Genomic DNA, 23,099 nt, shown 5'->3' with positions numbered 1-23,099 from the left:
GAAAGGTTTCTATACAAGTACCACTAAGGTAAGAGAGGTGCCTCATATGTAATTTCAACAATTGATTACTGATCAGTAATTTTAGTAAATTCATTTTACATGAAATTTACCTGATTATTGTTAATCATATTTGTGATAATATAAAAGAAAATGTAAATGCCTTATTTAAAAATTTATTCTTATCAAAATTATAGTTATCCTTCCTGGTTAATAAAAGGGTTTGGTATTGCTTCCATACCATCCATTGGACATATTAAAACAACTGATGTACCTCGGCAAACAACAAGACCTAAAGCTCTTGTATCATCCAAAAGTTTGTATGGGTCATCAGGATCTGTGAAGAAATAAATAATTTATAAGGAAACGTTGTTATGATGCTTGTTTACATGTTAAGGGAAGTAGGTTACTCAAGTTGTCTCAAGCTATCAATGTTTTTCATACCATTACACACAAAGTGATAAATAGACACAAATCATGATCAGATCACTAGTCATCAGTAAAAAGATAAACCCAGAAAATAAATTAACTTCAATTAAGCATATATTAATATAAAATGGCAGAGAAGCAAACTGCTTATTCTGTCTGAAAGGCACAGCAGGTTTCTGCTTACCAGCATTAACATATAAAACAATTTTCTTATGTACCTACACCTACTATAGTAGCACAATAAGTGAGGTTTAAGGTACCACATTGTATTGTTTATTTTTACTTCTGTTCTTGTTTTTTGTTTTAATGAAAAAACAGATAATCAATATACTCTACTTTTCTCCCTCCCTCTTTTGTTTTTAAATATCTTCTATTAGACATGCAGGTTAACAAAAGTTTATAGGAACTGACTGTCAATACATCATTGCTAAGTACAATAATGTTTTAAAGGTTTGCCAATATAGTTAGTTGCACATATTCTAATTTTATGCTAATGAGAATAGGGATAGCTCGGCTAACTTAAATTTTACCTCTTAGAAACTCCGTAGTATTGTCTAGCACAAGGTTTAGAAGGGGATCATAGCCTTTAAGAATTCCCGCCGCTTCACGCCCTCCTGCGAATTTTACACGGATGCTTTTCTCCAAGTATTTGCTAAGATCTAATATAGATTCTTTCCTTCTCTTTTCTTTATTATCTCCTGTTACTTGGCTGCCCTAAAAACAATGTCTTTTAAGAATCATAATATGCAACGTTTCGTTAAAGGGCATTAATGTTAGAACTACATACTTTTGACTTTTCACCTCCTTCTTTGGATGCCATGTTTGTATTACAATTATCAAATTTCAAATCACTACCTACTTTAATCTTATTTGAATATAGTTTTGAACTATTTGGAATTTATATTATTGTTTTCTTTCTTTCAAGTTTGAGGTTAAGGTTTCTGATTTTTTTCCAAATGGATCGATAAAGGAAACAAGATCATAGGTACGAATAATCAAAAAATAAGCTAAGTCCCAGAAATCGATTAGACAGAATGAAAGTGCACAAGTTTTGGAAAATCCAACAAATACGCACAGAGTGGCTTTTCACTGTCTTGTCATTTAGTTAATTATATTTTATCCTGTAATCAATTTCTAAAAAATCATCTTTATTTCATTCTGCTCTTTTCAAACAGTACACAGTACTGTGACAGTACGCTGTTTAAATATTAACTTAATATTTAAAAAGTACTTAATATTACTTAATATTTAATATTATTAAGTGTATTATCTATAATACACTGTGTAATAAAGTAATAATACAGTAGATGATGATCTCGTTAAGCTCGTTGAAAGCTGCGGAATCATAAAAAAGTGTTACGAAGAGATTCCCTAGATTTAACATTATTTCTGAAAAGTCGGAACTGTGGAAAATGTAATAATTACACTGAACATATCTTCCTGAATTCTTCGAAAAATTATATTAATGCTTAATTAAACTGAGGTCCAACAGTTCTCAAACCTACTTCCTTTCTATTAGTTTTTGCTTTAAAGATTTAGTCATTTGGCGTTAGTTCCCTTAGTCTATTGAAGTGGACAAAACACTAGCTTGACATTTCGGCAAACTTGTCGATCCTCACTTGAAACTGTCAAAACGCCCAAAAAAATCGCAACGTAAACAAATATAAATAAAATCCAAAACAAATCACCAGCAATAAGTTTGGTTTCGAATGGATGCAAAAAACAGATCACATAACACAGGCTCCACAGTAGTGAAAACAGAATAATCAAATGAGATATCAATGCGCTCTTCAGTGAGCTATATATTGTCTCACGCCCCAGGAGAATCTGTGATGTCTCATCCAGACTATGGGCAGCACGCCCAACATCACGCATGCCTTCTAGTACTCGTCAAGGGAATAGGCGGCATGTTGAAAAATTTCAATAAACTCTGGGAGCGAATACAGAGAATCAACACTATCAAAGTCACTGGTATGACAGTTTTCCCCCAAAGAATCCAGTAATAATTCTTGAAATTAGAAGAATTTATTATATCGTTTATATCCACAGACTCCGCAGGGCAGGTGAGAGACATATGGGTACGCTATGTCAGAGACTACCCTGTTGAGAATAATGATTGGGGAGACTTTCAGACTCATCGGTTAGTATCATACGGATTGTGGAATTCTACAAAATGACATTTATATAAATAGCAACATGAAACAGCATTATAAATAGTATAATTTAATAAGTTTTTATTATAATTTTGTTGTCCATATGATCTTTAATGAGTGCCTGATGTTTCAACTGCCAGTGCTAATAATACTGTGAAAAATGTGAAAATTTTGAACACTAACAAAACATTGTATTAGATTTTAAAGTAAATAAATTTTCTAATGAGCACATTTATTTTCATCACAGGAGACTACTTGGCTTGATAACTCTAAGCAAATTCACTAATCAAGTGGAATTGAATGAAGTGTGTAGAGTACATGAAAGTTTAAAAGTAAAATACTCTAATACTCTGTATGACTCCAGAGCATTTATGTTTGGACCTATTAGCAACATGAAAAAGCCCGAACAAGAACCTGAAACATACAGTATCTTTGAAGGCGAGAAAACCATCAAACAAGAATGTAACTTATCTGAAAAGTGAGATAATTTTAATGAAATAAAACTAAAAAACATAATAATTAATACTAACTTTACAAATTGTTATATTAAAAAGACTTTTTGATATTTGTATAAGTAATGTGTGTGTAAAGTGTGTTAATTTTAATTAGTAATAAATAAACTTCTAAAATACTTTTTCAGAGCATCAATTCCAAGTGAACACATGGACAGTCTGTCATCATCAGAAAGCTTCCCACGATCCACTTCATCAACTACATCATATACCCAAGAAGAAAACTTCACCACACCTTCAAATTTCAAAACTCATGCAATGTTTTATGGTGAAAACGATCCTGTTCTAGACTTAGAGCAGAATGTGGCAGATCTTATCAATTCACTTTTCTGGGTGGTGGAGTCTAAGCGTTTGGAAAGATCTAGAGAGAAATTAGAAAAGGTTTCTCTCCTACTAGCCCCCTTTGAAAAAAAGGATTTTGTAGGTATGAGCCTAGTATTAATAATGAAAGTTTCTACACAAACCAATGTTTAAACTTTTTAAAAGAACAAGTTTTATTGAAATCGCACATTTTTAAAATATTTGAAAGATTGCCAATTTTCAAATAACAAATCAAACTTGAACTTTGTTACAACTCCAGAAAGATCAATTTTAATAGTAATCAGGAATGTCTCAGATGCAAACAAAATTAAAGCTATACAATATTGAAAGTTGAGAATGGAAAATAATATACCTGTCACCTCCAGATTATCACTAATGTTCCCTTTAATTTACACTATAGCACAAGCTTACAGTTCAATACCGTATTTGATTATATATAATCAGGATCAGAAATAGGTGATGTGGTGGTACCTACCCATGCGGGCTCACAAGATGCTCTACCACCAGTAATGATGCAAATTCAAATTTTCGCCGGTCTGGTTTTTATAACACGATATTATTCCCTCACTGTCAAACTCATTTGTGAACATTTGTTAAGCATGTATTTCATTAGAACAATTGGAACCAGCAAGCGGGATTCCAACACCGGCACATTCGCATTGCTCGATACAAATGTACTGGGCGTCTTACGATGTAAGGAAGAAGACGACTGACCTAATGACTGAAGAGGAATACTTAGGCTATGTGCCTTCAATTCACAAGTAATAGTGATGTCTGATAACAAAGAACCTTCATAGCTGAATTATTTTACTAAATGACCAAATTACCATTTGTCATATGTCATTTCTTACTCATAGCCAAAAATGTTCCTTACCCCTCAGGCTTAGATATGGAATCGCGTAACAATAAAAAACGCTGTATGGGCCGGGTGACAAAAAATTTGGCAGATTTGACTCTCCAAGCTGGTTTAGTTGCTGATAGCTTGAATTTGTATCACTCTGCAGCAGAAATACTGAAATCGGTCAATGATTGGTTGTGGTTAGCCGCTGCTAAAGAAGGTGGGTAATCACTAAAATAAATGCATAGTTTTTAATTGCCGCTTAGGGTCAGTCACTATCTACGTGAGTGATGGTTACAGTCGTAAATGAATGTCAACACTACCAGGAGAAAATCAACTACGAGGATGTCATAGCTCCCGGGAAATACTATGTATGAATCTTAAAAGCCATCTTTTGAATTGCACTGGGGATAAAGGCAAGAACTGAATGTAATAGCGATGGCCTCGGTTCCGGTAGTGAGTGGTGCGGTGGTGAAATGCAATCATAATCCCAGCATTACCAGTGATGACCAGTGATACCACTTGATCAGTGACGTCGTGTACTGATTTAGTTTTTAAAGTATATTACAACACTAACATTTTTTTTTTAAATGTTTATTAATTTAAATTAACCACAAGTATCACTATAGTTTATTGTCGTTGCAGGATTATGTGCGTCGTCTGCTATACTACTGTATCCGAATTTACGTAACTCCACACCGCTGCAGAGGAACGCCAGCCTTCAAGAAAGTTCGCCGAGCAAAATCAAGCCTTTGTCTCTCTTCCAGCCAACTGATCCATTTAGAAAGTTCAAAATGAATTCGTCACCCTTACGTAATTCCAAAACGTCGAGTCCAATTAATCCACCGAGTGAATTAACTCCGACTTCCTCAGAGAGCATTGACACGTCCTCAAGACAATCGGAGACCGACAACGGTGACACCGAGTCCTTAGCTTCGTCCAGCGATATTGAATACCAAAGCCCCAAATCCTATTTAAGCACAGAACTACCGTCGATACCGCGGCAACCACCATCGCAGATCACTAACCAATATTTATTGAACGGAGAAGAAATAGCGGAAAAGTATCGCAAGGCGATAATCCACTACAGCAAGTATCAGAACGCCGGTATCATTGAAACCGAGGCTTGCTTCAAGGCAGCCCGGATAGCGGTTGAGCAGAACAATAGTTTACACGCGTCCAGCTTTCTACAGAATGTGATATTCATTAACTTGACGCTGAGCGAACAGGAGAAGATACAACGATTTGACACGTTAGCCGAACTTTATAAAGATATTGGTAAGTATTATTTATTCGGCTAGAAGAGTTCTTTTTTTATTTTTTTATTGCTTAGATGAGTGGACGAGCTCACAGCCCACCTGGTGTAAAGTGGTTACTGGAGCCCATAGACATCTACAACGTAAATGCGCCACTCACCTTGAGATATAAGATCTAAGGTCTCAAGTATAGTTACAACGGCTGCCCCGCCCTTCAAATCGAAACGCATTACTGCTTCACGGATTCATAAGCAAAAAACAATTATAATTATAATGAATATATTTTGATATTAACTTTTTAGTTTCACTTCATCAATACTGTTGTTGTTTATTAAAGCTAAAACGTGAATTCTCCATTTATGGTAAAATTATTCAAATTTTAAGAAATTACAGTTGCTTACCTTATCTATAAAGCATATATGGCGTTGTTAGTTTCTTAAATTACACCATGGTTCTAAAACATGATTTATGTAAATGAACTTCCAAGCGACTACCTAAGTTCACGCGGTTGACATCACGGGCAAAGCTGGTAATTAATATATCAATAAATAATGACATTTATAACGGAACCAAATATCCGAACGTGCGATACCGCCCCCGCCGCCGCCTTACCCCCCGCTGAGACAGATCTCAGACATCATCAGAGACAGAGCTCTGGCTCTCGGAGCGCGAAAACACACGCCCTCATCGCGCGCGACGACGACCGGCAAAATATTGTCAGTCTTAGTTTATCTGTACTGTTCTAAACTCATTTTGTATTTTATTTTAATTTAGTTATTGTGTCGCTTTTATATTAAAACCTCATACACATCAGTGTCAACATTATTTCCATATTATTATCATCTTCGCCAACAGCCCGGAATACCGAACTCACAAAAGCCCCGCCAGTCGGACTTTTAGTGTTAAACATTAAATTTAGTAATTTTGTTGATAAAATTTGTAGAGATAATATTTTTTTAGGTTTCCTCCGTAAAGCAGCATTTTGCCAACGATTGGCGGCGACGAGACAGGTTAGTCCGAATAACCCGAATCCAGATTGGCAACGGTGCTACTATCTCATGCTGCACAGCTTCCCAGGACACAAACTTAGCTTAGATCCCAATTACGTTGTACAACACCAAGTTGGTAAGTATTTCGCACAGATGTTATTATTTTTCATTTCAATGATCCCTTACAGCAGATAAATTTCTTGATAACTAGCCTAGAATACTAAAAAACTAGCGAACTTTTTTAATAGCAGACTTCTTTAAGTACGTTTATAAAACGGATAAAAAGCGAATATAAAATAATAATAGTTTCGAAACTGTATTCGAAGTGACTTTAAAGGATTCTATTGAAAAATTTTTTAAAGGATTCTATTGAAAAAATTAATAACCTTGTCTCATTCGCTTCTCTCTTATCTCATTTCGTTTGATATCATACTTCATATAACAATAAAAAGAGAAATTATAAGACTTGGCTTAAAGGTCATGTTACCAGGTTATAAAATCTTTATAAAAAAATTTAAATTTCTGTGAAACATATATCACATATAATTTAATTGTGTTACGCAAGGCTGGCCAGCACTTCAGATTCAGTTACTACAAGAACTAGTAGTGGCCGCCCGTAGGATGGGTCACCCGGCTCTTGCGACAAGGCACATGACGTTTTTACTTCAAACGATGTGGCCTCATCTGACCAAGCAGGAACACCGAGATCTGGCCATACAATTGCAGGTATCTATCGGATCGTTCAAGTATTAACCGATCGTTCCTTGCACTTTCTAATAATTATAATGCCAGCTATGGAAGAAACTATTCAAGAACTATTCAGGACCATTTGATAATTATCTTGACGCATATTTGACGTCTAAACATTATTACCAATTTAGCCCGTCCGTAAAGTTCCCGCGCCGCCGCCGGTCATCCTGCGGGAAAAATCGTCGTGGGATCGCGTGTCCCTGGCCCTTAAGGCCCAAAAGATCAATGTCGTCCATGCGAGGAATATCCCGCATGGAATTCAGATCAAGGTAGAAACATCCGACGACCATAGGTCTTTGACAGCATACCTCCGCAAGGAACGCATAGGTTATCACACCTATGCGCTCCAGGAGGAGCGCGAACTCCGCGTCGTAGTACGCGGAGTCCCAAAAGAGCTCGACGTCGAGCAAATCAAAAATGACCTGGTAGGTCAGTCCTACCCCGTCATAAGTGTGCACCGGATGCACAGCGGGCGCGACAAATTCGCGTACGATATGGTGCTCGTAGCACTAGAAGCCACACCGGAGGGCAAGAAAATTGCCTCATGTCTCCGCACCGTGTGCGGCCTATCGGGGGTCACCGTAGAGGCCCCCTACAAACGCGGCACTCCCGGGCAGTGCCACCGTTGCCAACTCTATGGCCACTCCGCGCGTAACTGCAACGCGCGACCGCGTTGCGTGAAGTGCTTAGACGATCACGCGACCACCGATTGCTCGCGCGTTAAGGAGACAGCGACGGAGCCGCCGAGCTGTGTACTCTGCCGCAAGCAGGGACACACGGCCAACTACCGTGGCTCAAGGTACCAAAGGCTCCACGGAAGCGCCCGGCAAACGCGCCCCCTAAAACCGCTGGCCCAAAGACTTCGGCGCCCCGCGCGCCGAAACCGGCTTTCGTACCGGCTCCGGTGCCCACCGTCTCCGCGTGGGCGAAACCGTTGCCGTTCACGAAGGCAGGAACGACACCGGCACCCCAACCGCGGTACGCGCCGCAACCTCTACTCGCGCCGCGCCCCGCCCCCGCGCCCGCGCCCGGTCCCGCGCCTCGCCCCGGCCCCGCGCACTCAAACGACTTTACAATTATTCGCGACTACATCGCCGCGATAAACATTGACCGCATGCGTGCATTCGCCGACGCCATGCGCAGAGCGGTCACGGCCGAAGACCGCCTAAACGCGACGTTCGAGTACATCGACGTCATCGAGTCCGTCCAGCGCACGCTGGTTTGATTACCGGTAATCAATGGCGTGCAACGCGAGATTAAAACCCCATTCTTTGAAGTTAGCATTCTACAATGCTAACGGACTCGCGCGTCAGCGCGACCAGGTTTATGAGTTTCTACGTGACAATCTCATCGACATCCTTCTGGTGCAGGAGACCTTCCTAAAGCCCTCGCGTCGCGACCCCAAAGTCGCGAATTACGTCATGGTTAGGAATGACAGACTCTCCACCCGCAAGGGCGGGACTGTCATTTACTATAGGAGGGCCCTGCACTGCGTCCCTCTCGATACTCCCTCGCTCTTACATATCGAGGCGTCAGTGTGCCGCATCGCGCTGACGGGACACCAGCCGATCGTCATCGCATCCGTATATCTCCCTCCTGACAAACCCCTCCTGAGCAGTGACCTCGAGACACTGCTCGGTATGGGGGACGCGGTCATTCTGGCAGGCGATTTAAATTGCCACCACACTAGGTGGAACTGCCATCGTACGAATGTGAACGGTAGGCGTCTCGACGCGTTCATAGACGACCTCACATTCGAGATATTCAACCCCCCGACCCCCACGTGCTATCCGTACAACGCCGCGCGTCGTCCGAGCACAATAGATCTGGCACTGCTGAGGAACGTAACTCTGCGCTTGCGCTCCATCGAGGCAATGTCAGAACTCGACTCAGACCACCGACCTGTCGTCATGCAGCTCGGTCGCCCCCTCAACCGCGAACCAGATACGAGGACCATGGTGGATTGGAAGAAGCTAGGCACGTGCTTAGCTGACACCGCTCCACCAATCCTCCCTTGCGGCCCGGATTCAACTCCATCCCCCGAGGACACCGTCGAATCCATAAACATCTTCACTGATCACGTCTCGACGGCGATCACAAGATCTTCAAAGCAAGTCGATGTGGAGGATAGCTTCCACCGCATCAGACTTTCCCCCGATCTTAGGGACCTCGTAAGAGTTAGGAACGCGGCAATCCGGGCCTACGATCGATATCCCACGGATTCAAACCGGACTCGGATGCGTCGCTTACAGCGGGAGGTCAAATCCCGCTTGAGCGACGCCCGAAACGAAAACTGGGATAGTTATTTAAAAGAACTCGCGCCCACTCACCAAGCATACTGGCGACTAGCTAGGACCCTCAAGTCCGAAACTATCGTCACTATGCCGCCTCTCGTACGCCCCTCAGGCCAACCACCGGCTTACGATGACGATGACAAGGCAGAGTTGCTGGCCGATGCACTGCAAGAACAGTGCACCACCAGCACTCAACACGCGGACCCCGAACACACCGAGTTCGTCGACAGGGAGGTCGAGCGCAGAGCTTCCCTGCCGCCCTCGGACGCGTTACCCCCCATTACCACTTCCGAGGTTAAGGAGGCGATCGATAGCCTACAACCACGGAAAGCTCCCGGCTCCGACGGCATCCGCAACCGCGCGCTAAAACTGTTACCAGCCCAACTGATAACGATGTTGGCCACGATATTAAATGCTGCTATGACGAACTGCATCTTTCCCGCGGCGTGGAAAGAAGCGGACGTTATCGGCATACACAAGCCGGGCAAACCGAACAACGAAACCGCGAGTTACCGCCCCATCAGTCTCCTCCCGGCGATAGGCAAATTATACGAACGGCTCCTTCGTAAACGCCTCTGGGATTTCGTATCCGCGAATAAAATTCTTATAGACGAGCAGTTTGGATTCCGCGCCAGACACTCGTGCGTCCATCAAGTGCACCGCCTCACGGAGCACATCTTACTAGGGCTGAACAGGCGGAAACCCATTCCGACAGGAGCCCTCTTCTTCGATATAGCGAAGGCATTCGACAAAGTCTGGCACAACGGTTTGATATTCAAACTGTATAACATGGGAGTGCCAGACAGACTCGTGCTCATCATACGAGACTACTTGTCGAACCGTTCGTTCCGATATCGAGTCGAGGGAACGCGTTCCCGGCCCCGTCACGTCACAGCCGGAGTCCCGCAAGGCTCCGCCCTCTCCCCGTTACTATTCAGTTTGTATATCAACGATATACCCCGGTCTCCGGAGACCCATCTGGCGCTCTTCGCCGATGACACCGCCATCTACTACTCGTGTAGGAAGAAGGCGTTGCTTCATCGACGACTTCAGACCGCAGCTACCTCCATGGGACAGTGGTTCCGGAAGTGGCGCATCGACATTAACCCCACGAAAAGCACAGCGGTGCTCTTCAAAAGGGGTCGCCCTCCGAACACCACGCTGAGCATCCCCCTCCCGACTAGGCGCGTCAATACCCCCGCCCCCGCCGTTCGCCCAATCACGATGTTCGACCAGCCCATACCGTGGGCCCCGAAGGTCAAATATTTAGGCGTCACCCTCGACAGTAGGATGACATTCCGCCCCCACATCAAGACGGTACGCGATCGTGCCGCCTTCATTCTAGGACGTCTCTACCCGATGATATGTAGGCGAAGTAAAATGTCCCTTAGAAATAAGGTGACACTCTACAAAACTTGCATACGCCCCGTCATGACCTATGCAAGTGTAGTGTTCGCTCACGCGGCCCGCACTCACTTAAAGTCATTCCAAATTATTCAATCCCGTTTTTGCAGGATAGCCGTCGGAGCCCCGTGGTTCGTCAGGAACGTCGACCTCCATGACGACCTGGACTTAGAGTCCATCAGTAAGTATCTGCAGTCGGCGTCCATGCGCCACTTCGATAAAGCGGCACGACACGAGAACCCTCTCATCGTGGCCGCCGGTAACTACATTCCCGATCCTGCGGACAGAATGGAAAGCAGTCGACGTCGCCCAAAACACGTCATCTCGGATCCGCCCGATCCACTAACGGTGCTTTTAGGTAATTCAAGCACCGGTCACCGTTCTCGTCGAACCCGTCGCTTGCGACGAAGGGCTCGACGAGTAAATTAACTCTCAGACACAGCCCACTGAGTTTCTCGCCGGATCTTCTCAGTGGGTCGCGTTTCCGATCCGGTGGTAGATTCTGCGAAGCACGACTCTTGCTAGGGTTCGTGTTAGCAACGTCGTCAGGTTTGAGCCCCGTGAGCTCACCTACAAAAGTTAGGGTTACGCTGACATAGCCTCTCAAGGCTCTCAGCTTAGGTAGGAAAAAAAAAAAAAAAAAAAAAACCAATTTAGTTATTACCAAGTTAGAAGTCGTCATAGCCTAAAGGATAAGGCGACGACCGGTGCATTCGTGTTGAGCGATGCACCGGTGTTCGAATCCCGCAGGCGGGTACCAATTTTTGTAATGGAATACGTACTCAATAAATGTTCACGATTGACTTCCACGGTGAAGAAATAACATCGTGTAATAAAAATTAAACCCGCAAAATTATAGTTTGCGTAATTACTGATGGTAGGACCTCTTGTGAGTCCGCGCGGGTAGGTACCACCACCCTGCCTTTCTGCCGTGAAGCAGTAATGCGTTTCGGTTTGAAGGGTGGGGCAGCCATTGTAACTATACTTGAGACCTGAGAACTTATATCTCAAGGTGGGTGGCGCATTTACGCTGTAGATGTCTATGGGCTCCAGTAACCACTTAACACCAGGTGGGCTGTGAGCTCGTCCACCCATCTAAGCAATAAAAATAAAAAGTTATTAATTAAACACTATTATATAATTATATTATATCCCCATAGAAAAAAAAACTTTTATTTCATAACAAATGAAAACGTTCTGAAGATGTACAAAATCGATAAATTAATGTTGCTAGAATTAAAAAAAAAAAATTCGTTTACCTCAAGGCTTTATCAGCGCAATGCGAAGGGGGTCCGGTTCCTCTCGTGCTGGAAACAGGCGAGGTAATTCCACCAGCGAACCTCAGTCACGTACCGAACTGTTCTTGGTTCACTCCCAAGCCGTTGCCTCCGGCGAGGGCTCCGCATCTCGTTAAATCAAAGGCCCACCACGGACCTTTCATATTTACACCGATACATTTCGGCAGCTTGGAGAGGAACGCTAAGAAACAAGAAGGGAAAATGGGTGAGTTCTCGATACTTGTTTCAATTTGATTTTCCTTATTAGTGACGACAGTTGGACGAACTAACAGCTCACCGCGGCCTAAGTGTTTACCGAGACCTAGTCACACGACTTCCATCAACTAAGTGACCTCTTCGAAATTTTGTGAATGGACTATTAGCAGCTTAAAGTAGTACCAACTTTTACAAAGAAACATAGGAACTATTTACATGTTACATACTTAAGTAATGTTTACGAATTACTTCCATAACTAAGGAACACCATCGTCTTTAAAAAATTATCATAATTTGCTAAATTACTGGTTGCAGGGGCTTAAGGGACATAGATATCCATGATCTTGCCTATTTCTGCCACAAAGAACTTATAAGTTCCACTTTGTACGACTGCTGTTAGGTAATACAGATACACATAGTAATAATGTCTATGGGCTCCGACGGCCATCTAATTCCAGATGGGCCTACAAGGATGATCTGTTCCAAGTAAAGAAAAAGAAATTGATTACTGCGTGGCTGTTTCATTCTTGCGCAAACATCTAAGGCTATGGAAATACGACCGCTACATAACTCTAAAATTTGGTTCTTTTAATATAATTAGTTCTGATGTTAAATAATTGTTACATTACAGAATACCTATGGGTCGAAGGTGATATCTGCGAGGTACAAATGAAGTTGACCAACCCGCTACCGTTCGAGTTGAAAGTTTCGAACATGCGTCTGCTAACGTCGGGCGTTGTGTTCGAATCTATACCGGAAACAATAATATTACCGCCCGACTCGCCGACAACGGTGAACTTACACGGCACCCCGAAGGAAATAGGGGAATTGCAAATACTAGGCTACTCGACACACACGCTCGGTGTCAAATCGAACTGTCGTCTCAAGAATATGCCGACGCCGAACAAATTCCCGGCGTCGTTTACCGTTGAAGTAATACCGAGTCTCCCCACGATCGCTATAGAGACGACCGTAACGCCATCTGGGAACGGGGGGCTGTCAACTGAAACTGTGGGCAGCACTACAAATGTCACTTTGTATAACGGAGAGAGCACAGACTGCACTATTAAAATCACAAACACTAATTCTGTACCTATCGAATACCTTGACTTGGCTATACAGGTAATTAAAAAAATTACATACTACTTTTTGTTGTTTTCAATAAAACTACTTTTTTTCCAAAATTAAAACTGATCTTACTTTTAATGTTTATACCAGCTTTACGTCGAGGCTTCGTTCGAATATTTACCAAAAACAGTCATTGTTGAGCAAAAACCGTATCGAAATCGGTTGCGCAGTTTAAATTAAGCGGATAAATAGATAAAGGCGAATAACGACTTTATTTAATACGGTTTAGAGTAAAATGGATAAGTGGTAACGAGAACGTATGAAGACGTTCCACCGAGTTTGTATTATTGCTCGGGAGACAAGCGGTCCACGTGTTGTTCAGAAAATTAACGTCTTGTAACTACATACCCGATCCTGCGGACCGAATAGTAAACAGTCGACGTCACCACACGTTATCACGGATCCTCCCAATCCATTAACGGTGCCTTTTAGGTATCTACCACAAGTACCGGTCAACGTCCCCACTGAACCCGTCGTTTGCGATGAAGGGCTCAGGGAGCAAACTAACCCACAGACACAGCCCACTGAGTTTCTCGCCGGATCTTCTCAGTGGGTCGCGTTTCCGATCCAGTGGTAGATTCTGCGAAGCACTGCTCTTGCTAGGGCCAGTGTTAGCAACGTCCTCAGGTTAGAGCCCATTGAGCTCACCTACTCGCCCGGTAAATTTGGTATGATCCATCGAGGTCAATAGAATAAGTAGAGAAAACAAACGTCTTGAAATTATTGATTTTTTTTGTCATTTGAAATTGATTAAGCAGTAAGAAAATGTCATGCTTTCCTAATTTTAAAATTATAAAAAATATTATTTTATTAACATAACCAAAATAACAAATAACATTTTGGTAACGTTCCTCCGTTTTTTTTTCAGTCAAACATCGATACAGCACTTCAATCTAAAATATTCCAATTCTCAAACGAGGATATTCAGTCGCAGTTGCCCATCGCTCCGGACCGAACCGCTACAATAACGATAAAGTTATACGGCGAGGCAGATTTCCTAGATCTAGGCGGCGTGGGCGGGGAGAACCTTTTTCCTAACAGCTTGACCTCTAATTATCCATCAAGGGTGGGATCGCCAGTACCCAATGCTCAGACCTCCCTGCCCACGCAGAGTTCCAATCCTCAAAACTCATTGAGCAGTGGACTTATGCCGCACAGAACTTCGGGCAGTTTCAGGTGATTACAAATACGACATTTTTATCTTTTTTTTTATTGACCTTGTAGGCATACGACCCACCTGATGGTGAGTGGTTACCATCGCCCATGGACTTCAGCAATGCCAGGGGCAGAGCCAAGCCGCTGCCTACAGCAAAGTTTGCTCTTTGTCTGAGTGTTTATGATCTATATATATTTATATATCTAAACGTATATTCGGTTCGGGATAAATAAAAATTCTACCGGAGTACAACTTAAAACTGTTCTAGACGTTACTAAATTTTTTTGATATTCTTTTCGGCTATTCGGCGATAGACGGAGTTACTAGCGTAACAGTATGTTTGTCGGTCTCTGGTACCCATAACACAGGGAATCCTAAAGTGGGGCCGGATGACTGTGCTTAATTTGTTCACAGCTATTATTATTATTATATACGATTAAAAAAAAACATATTTTCATTACATTGTCTGCTTCAAATAGAAAATTCTAGAACACTTAATATTACGAATCGTTTCCAGATCGACTAATTCTTACGCGACCAGCTGGTCCGCGCCTATATCAGTAATGCCCCCCTCCAGAGGTCGTCAAATCGAGTCTCAGGTTAGACAATTACATACAATATTCACATATAAATCTGCATTGAAACTTCGAGTCGTGTTTCTTTTGTATTGCTTCGATGGGTGGACGAGCTCATGGCTGATCTGATATTAAGCGGTTACCGGAGTCCATAAAAGTCTACAAGGTAAACGCCGCTACATAGCTTGGGACATGAGTTTTCCAAATTACTTCTTGTCAATTGAAATAGGCAGATTACCTACCCGTGCGTATTCACAAGACGATCGACCATCAGTAATTACGGAAACTATATTTTTGCTTTTTTAATTTTTATTACGTGATGATATTCCGTGAAACCGTGGAAGTTCCTTCATTTGTGAACATTTGTTAAGTAGTGGATGAAGGGGATAAATGATACAATTTGTTAATTTTGAGAAAACGAGCAACAAACTTTTTTGTTACTTGTACTTTTCTTGGTACGCAACTCCTTCAACACATGCATTTTTTAAAAATAGCCTTAAACCCGGAGTTTTAAGGTTTAATATGGTTTATAGGCACATAAAACCTTCATTCAATGTAAAAATTCAAAAATCTTAAAAATGGTACTTAACCCCTTCATACACTCACGTCTTCAATTGGTACCTGTTTGCGGGATTTGAACATCAACACAGTCGCATGGCTCGATATGAATGCACCGGGCGTCTTATCCTTTAGACCACGGCGACTTCAATGTGTTCGTAACTTCTTTTTTTTAAAGTTACTATGATCTGTTTATAGTATAATTTATATTCAATATTACAGTTCAAAATATAATTGGAATGTGGACCATCGGCTTGTGACGTCACTGTTTGCTATGTTAAAAGGTTAATCTTAGTTACCAATGTTTATGTAATGAAATCGTAACGGGAATTATTTTTCTTCTAAAACAGGATGTGAATATAAAAAAAATTAACCTATATATATTCTTTTTCTACAGCTTATTTTAAGATATTCTGGAGGCGAAGGAAAAGATGTTCATTGTCGTCAATCTACCTTACAAATCAATCTAGAATTGTTGCCTAGTGTCTCTATAACGCATTGGGATGTGCTTCCAGCAGAAATGTAAGTGTATTTTATATAAAATTTATTGAATTAGTTATTTAGTGAACGGGCTCGTAGCCTACCTGGTGTTGAGGGGTTACCAGAGTTTAGTGCAATAAATAAAATAAAATTTTCGACCAACACCTTAAGAAACTTTCGTTATCCAGCTGGGTTAGGGCCCTGGTACAGAAGGCACTTATCCTCAATACTGCGCGTATTGTAAGGAGGTTTCTCACTCTGGAGCCCTAACCACTTGTGCCTTGTAACGTAGACATCGCCATCAGTGGCAATCTATTTTTATTGGGTTTTCTTAAAATGTATTATTAATAAAACTAGACGTTTTTTTTTTTTTTGATAACGCCATTTTGTGTCTTTAAAGCGGTTAGTTGTCCTCAATTAAGAAAAATAGTATTGTTATTCGCCAATAGATGTCGGGAAGAGTTGATTATTGAAAACACGAATATAACAACATTTTCTGAAAATAAATCGTAGCTAGATCGATTTATCGCCCCCGAAATCCCCTGTATACTAAATTTTATGAAAATCATTGGAGCCGTTTCCAAGATTCAGATTATATATTAGTATACAAGAATTGCTCGTTTAAAGGTATAAGATTTTAATAAATATAGTATAAAAGTGATAATAATAACGAAACATAGTGCAATGATCTAATTTTGATATTTCGAATTTTGTTATTATGTGTTTGTCCGCAGTGCATCACAACTGTATTTAGTGCTAGACGTAACAAATCTTACGTCTGAGGAGATGGACTTTCATTATGCGCCAAACAAACATATACTGATCGAGAGCAAGGAATCCTGTAGAGTGCCCGTACCGTTAGACAGGTGTCCTTTTAGCAATACGAATGTAAAAAGCGATGATGGTAAGTATCCTTAAGAGGAGGGAACCTGGAGATCAGTAATACAGGTCTTTGAACCTAATACTGGCTTCAGCTCTTTCAAAGGTTTAAAAAATAAATTATAAGGTTAATTTCTATTTGTATTTGTACTATCTATAAAATATATTAATACGTGAGGCAAAAACGTTGTACCCTTTTTACGAAAATTGCGCGGACAGAGGAGTATCAAATTTCCCACACATATAGAGAATATAGAGAAGGAGTGCAGAATGTTAATTTTTTTTTTAATTGTGAAAAAAAAATACATTAAATCAATCAAAAAAACATTACACACATATTATTTGTTTAATGTCAAACTTTTCTTATTGCTTATAGTCTGTGGTTGAATTGAGAATAAATTAAATATTGTTTGTCTTTATTAGTATTTGTCTAAAGTGTAGTCTTGGCGAAATCTTTGATTTATAGAAGTATAATAATAGTCTTTGACAATAGAATCATAATAGTGTACAAACTTATAATTTCAATTAATTATAGGCGAATTTCGACTACTGGTGGACCACTAGTACCTTTAAAAGAGGAATAAATAAATTATTATTCATAAAAAAAATGTCCTTGTCCTGATGGTGAGTGGTTACCGTCGCCCATGGATGTCAGATGTTAAAATTTTAATGTTAACTACTAAAACTTAATAATAATGTAATAAAAATATATATATTACTCGAGAGGTGAACGGTTATTTGGAGTAAAAGAAATTTTTGCAATTTTACAGGAGAACTATTTAAAGTTTAACATTAGAAAAAAAAATATCATTACGATAAAACTTCTACAGCTATTTAAATGGAGGAGAGAAACTTAATTGAAGTTCAATTAAAAACATCGAACCGTTGATGGTTATACCAAACAAAAAGGAACTTTAATTACAAAGATAAATATCACGTATTAAACGAAATGCCGCTTAAACCAAATAGCCTTTCATCCCTCGATATAGTATGTCCGCAAATCGTAGAGATGGTTACAACTATGACGGCGTTAACGATATTTGTTTAGCACGTGCAATAGGAGTGACTCACACAAGCCAGGTGCGCCGGCCGTGTCGTTCGACTCGTAAACAACAGCTGCAACAGAAGTGACTCATAAGCCAGCTGCGCCGGCTAGTATAAAAAGGCGGAACGTGCCTTGCAATGAACATTCGTTGGACTGCGCTTGCCTGGTGCACTTACTATATCCTCGTTACGTTGTGTGATTCAGTGACTGTTACGTACTGGTTAAAGTTGGACAAGTGTTAAAGTGAATTGTTAAGATAACATATTGTTGATTAAATCAGGAATCAAATAGTGACATCGTTTTACCTGGTGTTCAACAAGATAATGTCTACCCTCAAGCTTACAACTATGTATATAGTTTCATTGTTTGTTTATTTCGCGTTTATTATTTGATTTTTTTACTGACGAAGTTTTTTTTTTTTGTTTAGATGGATGGACGAGCTCACAGCCCATCTGGTTGTTAAGTGGTTACTGGAGCCCATAGACATCTACAACGTAAATGCGCCACCTACCTCGAGATATAAGCTCTAAGGTCTCAAGTATAATTACAACGGCTGCCCCACCCTTCAAACCGAAACGCATTACTGCTTCACGGCAGAAATAGGCGGGGTGGTGGTACCTACCCGTGCGGACTCACAAGAGGTCCTACCACCATCTTTTCGGTTTGAAGGGTAACTTAACACTAGGTGGGCTGTGAGCTCGTCTCCCCATTTTAGCATAAAAAAAAACACCAGCTGGTCTGTGAGTTCGTTCACACGTCAAGACGATAAAAAGTTTTGATAATTGTAATTTAATTCATACTGTCCACGTACCTCAAAGAGTACTCTAGAAATCATTGAACTTAGAAACTTAATAGAGGGAGTAGAGCAGAGAAAAAATTACAAATCGTATCTTTTTTTTAAAGGAATTTTATGACCTGCCTTTAAGTCATGTCTTATTTTAATTTATATTCTTATTTTTATGGAAATTGATAATATGGAGTGAAATGAAATGAAATAAGGATGATGACTTTGAGACATTAATCAACTGTGATGAAATGAAGTGAAATGAGATGAGATGATATGGGATGAAATATAATCTCGGTAAAATGGTGGTCAGTTACTGAGATTTTTTCAGTGGACTTTTTGGAGGATCCGGAGAAGCTACATCCAGCGGCTTTGTTTCATTTTCCCACATTTGTGCACTTGCACAGATATTAAACAGTTAATAAACCACCATTATTACACATTTAAGCCTGAAGAAACACTAAATCGATAAAATAAAACAAATCACACAAATTCACTCCTCGTGTTCCCGCCAAAAAGTCTTACAAATTGTATCTTATTTCAGATACCACAGACTCAAAATCGATAAGCACCGGAACGTCGACAAACAGCCTCGAGTTAATGTGCTCCGAACACATAACCAACAACACGGACTTGAAATGGAACTTGGTTCATTCCGACATAAGTGGTCGGGCTTCCGTCAAAGGGATCACCCTATCGCAAACCATGATGGATATAGTTCGGATGTCACCGCTGAACTGGGGTGAGAGAAATCTTTAGTACATTACTATTGGCTGTCGAAAGCAAACAGTTTTGTCGTCACCCCTGCAAATTCCTTATAGTATACGCATATAGTACACGCATTTTCTCGAACAAAAGATTAAGACGTGTCGTCAGATAACTGTTCCTAATTTGCACAGATCTCACAGCCCGTCTCTTGTTAAACAATCCAAACCTATAGACGCCACAACGTGCGGGTCGTACATCTTGATACATGAGACCAATATCGCAGCACACGATTTCTTCAAAGAACTGTGTTATCTAAAAGTGAAGACCATAATGAATTCGTATAATAATAACCATTGTACCATGGTTCACTTGCGGACTAAATAATAATAATAATAGTCCCTAACGCTCCGGCCGATTGTTGCCCACCTTGCCGGAGTGTGTCCTGCCGTTTTCCCAGGCGTGGCAGTGTTTAATACACTATAATAATAATGGTTGGTTCGAAGTAAGTATCAGTTGAATGAAATATTTGAAATGTATTCAACTGATAATTATTTTTAATAAATGTATCTTTTTTATTTGATTGGTTTTGTTAATTTTAAGTATGTTTCAATGATACTATGTACACATATGGACTTGTTGTTGTCTGAAATAAAATAAATCAATCATTCATTCATTCATTCATTCATTCAATGCGACCAATGAAAATGGTCAGGTTATTTTTTTATATTTCGATAATTTGTTTGTCGTTTTACAGAGGTTAGCATTAACAGCCAGTGCATAAAGCCCCAAGAGGAGTTCAACTGTACGGCGGGCGAGTGCCTCTCGTTGGGCGTGGCTGTATGGAATCACCTCAGCCGGCCGCTGCACAAACTATGCCTGTCTGTACAGTTCTATCAGGATTATAACAACGGCGTTTTCAGTTACAAACTCGACAATAGGGTTGCTACTGCCGGAAATAATAAGTGAGTTGTCGATAAGTATGGAATTTAACTGGTGTTTAAGTTAAGTGTTGTGCTGTGAAGTGTGCGTGCCGGTATACGCATAATTCGAAGCACATTTGACTACAACTCACTTTATTTGTGGAAACAAATTTATGCTGTGTACGTTTTGACGTCATTGTCGGTACTCAACATCAAAATAGAAGTAAAATAAAACGGTCCTATGGAATTTGATTTCCGAATTAGTACGTATTTCTTTATTTGACCAACGTAAAACAGATGAATCGGTGTTCAGTACCGGAATAATTTGAAATGTTCAATCAAGTTGGCTCCTAAAATACTGGGAGCCTTCAACAGAGTAAAGCGGTAGTTCAAGTCCTTACGACTTTATAAAGTACACGCTAGCCTTACGTGGAACACTGCCCCAATCTCTGGCTAGGGCTCAGGCCCAGGGATCGGAGCAGTTCTGTTTGTTGGTAATCTCGATCTCACAAATCGTTCGGAAACTCTGAGTTTACGGAGGGAATTTGTTTCTATGTTTTGACCCGTATGTGTCATTTGAAATGGTCCGAGATGTTCCCATCATCTCCATTTCAATATCGCATAACCCTCCACTGGAATAAAGTTCATCTTTCCTATCTAGAACAGCGGTCGGGGAACTTTTTTAATTATTACCCCAAAATATTTTTGTGCTATCAACAAAAAAAACGAAATCGCTTCTTTTTAGCATCTTTCATATTATAGCCCCCATAAAAAGCTTTTTTAATTTAAATGATTTTTTTCGGGAAAAAAAATTATTTATTTTTTCGTTTCGTTTCACTTCGTTTCATCGAGTTTGAAATCATAACGATTCTAAAGAAGATTCACTTCAATATATACTTTTACTCACAAAAGTTTCATTTTTACCCCCCAAAATTTCATTTTTCTTCAAGTCGTCGTGGCCTAAAGGATAAGACGTCCGGTGCATTCGTATCCAGCGATGCACCGGTGTTCGAATCCCGCAGGCGGGTACCAATTTTTCTAATGTACTTAACAAATGTTCACGATTGACTTCCACGATGAAGGAATAACATCGTGTAATAAAAATCAAACCCGCAAAATTATATTTTGCGTAATTACTGGTGGTAGGACCTCTTCTGAGTCCGCACGGGTAGGTACCACCACCTCGTCTATTTCTGCCGTGAAGCAGTAATGCGTTTCGGTTTGAAGGGTGGGGCAGCCGTTGTAACTATACTGAAATCTTAGAACTTATATCTCAAGGTGTGTGGCGCATTTACGTTGTATATGTCTATGGGCTCCAGTAACCACATAACACCAGGTGGGCTATGAGCTCGTCCACACATCTAAGCAATAAAAAATTTTTTTTACCCCATTTGGAGTAATTTACCCCGGTTTCCGATCTAGAACCACAGCGCTCATCCATGTGCGTTTCCAGGATTTCATTTAACCATCTGGCTCTGAAATGAATTTGCCACCACGGTGGCTCAGCTGTGGTTGCTTATATCTATGCCATATGATCGTTATCTTGAGGGAAAGAAAAAAAATTGATTTCTATTTTCAGGGTGGTACTAACAACACTGCGGGAGTCAGCTAAAGCTTACCACGAGTGTACTGTGGTTTTTTTGACGCCCGGAGAATATAAAATTGATATCCAATGTTCTACAACTGAACCGATTTTAGAAGACTCCACTATACCGAAAGAACCCGAGCAACCATCCATCATACAGCCGTGTGCGAGTGAAATAAGTCACGTTTGGCGTTTTATACCGCCCGTAGCTATAAGTGTAATAGATTAAATAATTTAGTTAATTAAAACGGCAACTCCGATATTAATCTTTAGGCTTTCGCAAGTCTTAGTTAGACATTCTGTTATCTACTTCAATAATGTATAAATATTACAAATATATTATAATATATATAGCGTACATTATAATTATTTGAATACCCTAGTAATGGTTTTTTTGCATAATTGGTTCGATTACTACATCGATACTAAATACATTTTTACCATTTAGCGTGTTTTATTTCCTTAACATTAATAATAATTATACTATACTAAAAGGTCAGAATTTGATTGCTGGGCATAGTATTTCTTTGGCGGGAGTGGCAGGCATGTATTAAGCGAATAGATTTTTTTTGTTAATTTAGTATTTGTTTGAGTTTAAACATATCGACAGTGGCAGTATTACAATACAGTGGATTTTTTTTATTAATTTCAATAAGTCGCCACGTCCAACTGCTTTGTTTCATTTTCCCACATTTGTGTAGTTTTTTAGATTATAAATGGTTAATGAACCACAGTTATTTCAGGTCTCGTATTATGTATGAGTTATGGAGGGTAGAAGTAAGGAGGACGATCTCAGTATATTAAAAAGTGTCCGCTGAAAGGGAGCCAATCAAGATGGCACCATA

At 40.4% G+C, this 23,099-nt stretch overlaps 2 protein-coding genes across 2 annotated transcripts; one reads left to right on the top strand and one right to left on the bottom strand.

Annotated features, from left to right (window-relative positions):
- Nucleotides 1–157: 157 nt before the first annotated feature.
- On the bottom strand, nt 158–1,380 carry LSm7 (U6 snRNA-associated Sm-like protein LSm7). Its single transcript, XM_028185906.2, has 3 exons — nt 1,214–1,380; nt 957–1,140; nt 158–334 (listed from the first exon to the last, which is right to left on the bottom strand). The coding sequence occupies exons 1-3, from the start codon at nt 1,244–1,246 to the stop codon at nt 195–197; spliced, it is 357 nt and encodes a 118-aa protein (XP_028041707.1). The 5' UTR covers nt 1,247–1,380; the 3' UTR covers nt 158–194.
- Nucleotides 1,381–2,049: 669 nt separating this feature from the next.
- brun (trafficking protein particle complex subunit brun) lies at nt 2,050–22,699 on the top strand. Its single transcript, XM_028185896.2, has 17 exons — nt 2,050–2,397; nt 2,476–2,566; nt 2,827–3,057; nt 3,220–3,515; nt 4,294–4,470; nt 4,896–5,528; nt 6,467–6,631; nt 7,061–7,221; nt 12,209–12,446; nt 13,068–13,558; nt 14,433–14,740; nt 15,238–15,319; nt 16,251–16,375; nt 17,068–17,237; nt 19,586–19,783; nt 20,504–20,711; nt 22,249–22,699. The coding sequence occupies exons 1-17, from the start codon at nt 2,208–2,210 to the stop codon at nt 22,481–22,483; spliced, it is 3,999 nt and encodes a 1,332-aa protein (XP_028041697.2). The 5' UTR covers nt 2,050–2,207; the 3' UTR covers nt 22,484–22,699.
- The last annotated feature ends 400 nt before the right edge of the window (nt 22,700–23,099 follow it).

This window comes from Bombyx mandarina, chromosome 03 (assembly GCF_030267445.1).
Source record: "Bombyx mandarina strain Sakado chromosome 03, ASM3026744v2".
Lineage (NCBI taxonomy): Eukaryota > Metazoa > Arthropoda > Insecta > Lepidoptera > Bombycidae > Bombyx > Bombyx mandarina.
Note: the sequence above shows the minus strand (reverse complement) of the source record. Positions and strands in the feature narration are given on the sequence as shown.

What these genes read in the sequence shown, in the direction of transcription:
- LSm7 (XM_028185906.2), bottom strand. Translation starts at nt 1,246, where the DNA reads ATGGCATCCAAAGAAGGAGGTGAAAAGTCAAAA. An exon ending in AAGGAGGTGAAAAGTCAAAA is followed by an intron (nt 1,141 to 1,213) that starts GTATGTAGTTCT and finishes CATTGTTTTTAG; the next exon opens with GGCAGCCAAGTAACAGGAGA. An exon ending in TACTACGGAGTTTCTAAGAG is followed by an intron (nt 335 to 956) that starts GTAAAATTTAAG and finishes ATTTCTTCACAG; the next exon opens with ATCCTGATGACCCATACAAA.
- brun (XM_028185896.2), top strand. Translation starts at nt 2,208, where the DNA reads ATGCGCTCTTCAGTGAGCTATATATTGTCTCACGCCCCAGGAGAATCT. An exon ending in GAATGTAACTTATCTGAAAA is followed by an intron (nt 3,058 to 3,219) that starts GTGAGATAATTT and finishes ATACTTTTTCAG; the next exon opens with AGCATCAATTCCAAGTGAAC. An exon ending in CGAACTTTATAAAGATATTG is followed by an intron (nt 5,529 to 6,466) that starts GTAAGTATTATT and finishes ATATTTTTTTAG; the next exon opens with GTTTCCTCCGTAAAGCAGCA.